Below are 3413 nucleotides of genomic sequence, written 5' to 3'. Positions count from 1 at the left end.
AATCAGGAAGCGCACGGGGGGCAGGAGTGTGTAGTGCACGGGGTCAGGAGTGTGTAGTGCGCAGTGCACGGGGGTCAGGAGTGTGTAGTGCGCAGAGCACGAGGGTCAGGAGTGTGTCGTACACAAGATCACGGGGTTCAGGAGTGTGTAATGCACGGGGGTCAGGAGTTTGCAGAGTGCAGGGGACAGAATCATGTAGCGCAGGGGGTTTAGGAGTTTGCAGAGTGCAGGGGACAGAATCATGTAGCGCACGGGGGTCAGGAGTGTGTAGTGCGCAGAGCACGGGGGTCAGGAGTGTGTAGTGCGCAGAGCACGGGGGTCAGGAGTGTGTAGTGCACGTGGTCAGGAGTGTGTAGTGCGCAGAGCACGGGGGTCATAAGTACAGACAGGGAGGGAGGGTCAGTGTTGGGGTCCCAGGGATAGTTGGTGTTTGGAGGGATGGTTAATATAAAGAGAACCGGAGAGAAATCATATGTGTGTGGCCTTTAAATCCCATTTGCGGGCATGTTACTTTTTCCCTTTTAGAGAAATAATTCGGAGCGTTCCATTTCCTTTTAATAAAGTTTTGCAGTTTTTAATCATTACATATAAAAATGGGAGTTGCTGTCATTGCCTGATTGTGGACATAAAATAATGTGAGGGGCTTTTATTTGAGATTGTGGTGACCACAAGAAACCAGAACTCGGAAGGTGCAGATATATTGCCCACACAAGTTTTCTTCTAAATGTCCTTCATTATGTAACCAGCAATGGAATCCTCCGAGATTTTTCATCTTCAGTTGTCGTAATTGGGAGCTCAGGTTGCTATCGGCACAGCCGCGAGTCCTGCCCGTCCCTCCGAGCTGGTTGTCACATAAGATGTCATCTGTTCCCCATATATATTATTCACTAAGATTTCAAAGTCCTGTCTGTAAATATACATCTCGAATATCTCCTTGGAGTCACGCTACCAGAAGACATAATGCCACACTAGGCACGTGAATCATGACTGGTGTCACCGAGACAGGAAGTGGGGGTGAATCTCCCCGATGATGCACGGCCATCAATAAAAAGGCCTTTTCAGTAAAGTGTGGAAGGGTGAGAAGAACTTCTTACAACTTTCATTGCTGTCTGTCCCATTGGGGAGACTCCCGGTTAAGATCCAGTGTAGTATCTGTTCCGATCAGTGTTCAGGAGGGGATATGTGGCGCTGTTCTGGCCTTGCGCTAGGAATGGCTGGCTGTGCACAGTGCCCTGCCTGAGATGATGGTGGTCCCGAAGGGTGCTGGCCGGGTTAAGGAAACTGAATGGAAGCATCCACTCACTTATGAGTGGGGTTTGAAAGTACTTCCCTAGGTCCAGGATCTGGCAGGGCCCAGTTCTTCCTGATTTTGAATGGGTCTATCTGGTCTTGGATTGCTTGGAAGTTGGGGAGCCCGTGGTGTCAAGTGCCCCCCAGGAGTAGCACTATGGGTTTGGGACCCCTCTATGTGAATGGCATGCTGGCCATGACACCACTAGCTTTTTCTGCACATCGCCTCTTGGGCTAGGCCCTTTTGGCTAAGACCGGGGGACATTTTTTTTTTTTTAATACCGGGCCTCAAGGCTTGGCCTTTGTCTCGCACATTGGCACTTATTTCGTTTTCTCACTTGTTTGTGCACGTTCCACTTTTTGTGTTTTTTTTCCACTCCACAGGATGGAGGGTGCGGGTCTTCGGGCCTGACCTGAAGTCTAGAGGGAGGATGTGTGGTAGGGTTGCCACCTTTTCTTCAAGCGGAACCTTAACACTCCAGCGATGCGCGGACATTTTGTGGGGGGAGAATGAGCCGCGGCTTATTCATATGTAAATATCACAGTTGAGACTATTTTCAGTGGGGGGGCCAGTAGTCCCTGTCTTCATTTTGGTTGCCCCTGTCTGCCTGACATCTTTTGTTCAGGCACTTCCTGTTATAGGGTGACAAAGTTCTGCCCCCGTCTACCAATTGCTCTCCTGCATTTGTCACCCCGTCACATGCTCCCCTGGTGAAACCTACCAAGCAGCCGTGCTGACACACATTGCCCAGGCCTGGTGTTGTCACCATCAGGGTACCAGTCAAGAGTGATGATCTGGGGCTGACTGGAGCCAGTGGATGTAGACAGGAAGTTGGTGCCAGAAGCTGAAGGACATCAGCAGCACCGAGTAAATGATACAAAGTATACAGAGCATACTAAGGGTCACCCAGTCGGGGTTGACGTGTTTTTTTAATTCTCTATGTTGTATCTTTTTTAGGAATGCAGCAAAAAGAAGAAAACGGAGGGAGAAAACGCAGTGCTCTCGGAAACGCCGCCGGGGCTGGGAGATGGAGACGAGGTGAGGGCCGACTTCTTATCAGAGATGTGGCCGGCCAGATGGGAGCTCGGCTCACACGCCCTCTCTCTGTGCTGCTTATCTGAGCCGGCCACCTGCTGCTCTCCACCTTTTAATGTGGCCGAGAAGAAGCTCTGAACTGGGTTTCGAAGTGTTCAATGTAGACCACCATCAGGTGACCGCACGCCTATCGATATGATCAGCCGACTGATCATAATACAGATCCATTCAATTATTGTTTTTGATCGATCGTGATAGATCATATGTTCATATTCAGTGTTCACACATCATTCCCGCCACTAGATGGAGCCGAGGAGCATAGCAACATCCTATATAATCCCCACCCCCACCATATGCTGGGCGAATGCCGTTCACACATCATTCCCGCCACTAGATTGTGCCGAGGAGCATAGCAACATCCTATATAAATCCCCACCCCCACCATATGCTGGGCGAATGCCGTTCACACATCATTCCCGCCACTAGATGGTGCCGAGGAGCATAGCAACATCCTATATAAATCCACCCCCACCCCCACATGCTGGGAATTTTCTATATAAATCTTCCCCCCAGCCATATGGCATTCCCGCCACTAGATGGAGCGGAGGAGCATAGGAATTTCCTATATACAGGTATATCCCCCCTCAGCCATTCGCTGGGTGAATGTCATTCACACATCATTCCCGCGACTAGATGGAGCCAAGGAACGTAGGAATTTCCTATATAAATCTCCCCCCAGCCATATGCTAGGTGAATAATAAGTCAACCAGTGCTGATGCTATCCAGGCAACACTGCAACCGTGGCTTATTCAGAACGTACCCCTGTAAAGGGAAACAATACTTATGTTGATCAATTTTTATTTTAACCCTTTATGGGGTTTAAAAAAAAATTAAACATTATAAAAAGATATATTTAAAGCAGATGTAAAACTAATCTGTAAAATCTCATCTGATCTTTTTAACATGTTGTCGCCATTTCAAAAGTAATTTTCATTCTTTTAAAATCTGCAGCTTTCATTAAAATAGTCCCTGGTGAACCCAGGTTGTTTTTCAGACACTTCCTGTTATAGGGTGACAACACTCTGCC

The 3413-nt window shown here is 48.5% G+C and overlaps 1 protein-coding gene across 1 annotated transcript in view; it reads left to right on the top strand.

Moving 5' to 3' along the window:
- NARF (nuclear prelamin A recognition factor) overlaps window positions 1-3413 on the top strand; it is an 18898-nt gene that overhangs the window by 3447 nt on the left and 12038 nt on the right. The window contains exon 3 of the mRNA XM_018566974.1: window positions 2249-2329. Coding sequence (XP_018422476.1) covers window positions 2249-2329 — 81 coding nt within the window. The remainder of the gene's footprint in view (window positions 1-2248; window positions 2330-3413) is intronic.

The sequence above is a fragment of the Nanorana parkeri genome, unplaced genomic scaffold (genome assembly GCF_000935625.1).
Source record: "Nanorana parkeri isolate BGI_ZX_2015 unplaced genomic scaffold, ASM93562v1 scaffold994, whole genome shotgun sequence".
NCBI lineage: Eukaryota > Metazoa > Chordata > Amphibia > Anura > Dicroglossidae > Nanorana > Nanorana parkeri.
This window is presented reverse-complemented; position numbering and strand designations above follow the sequence as displayed.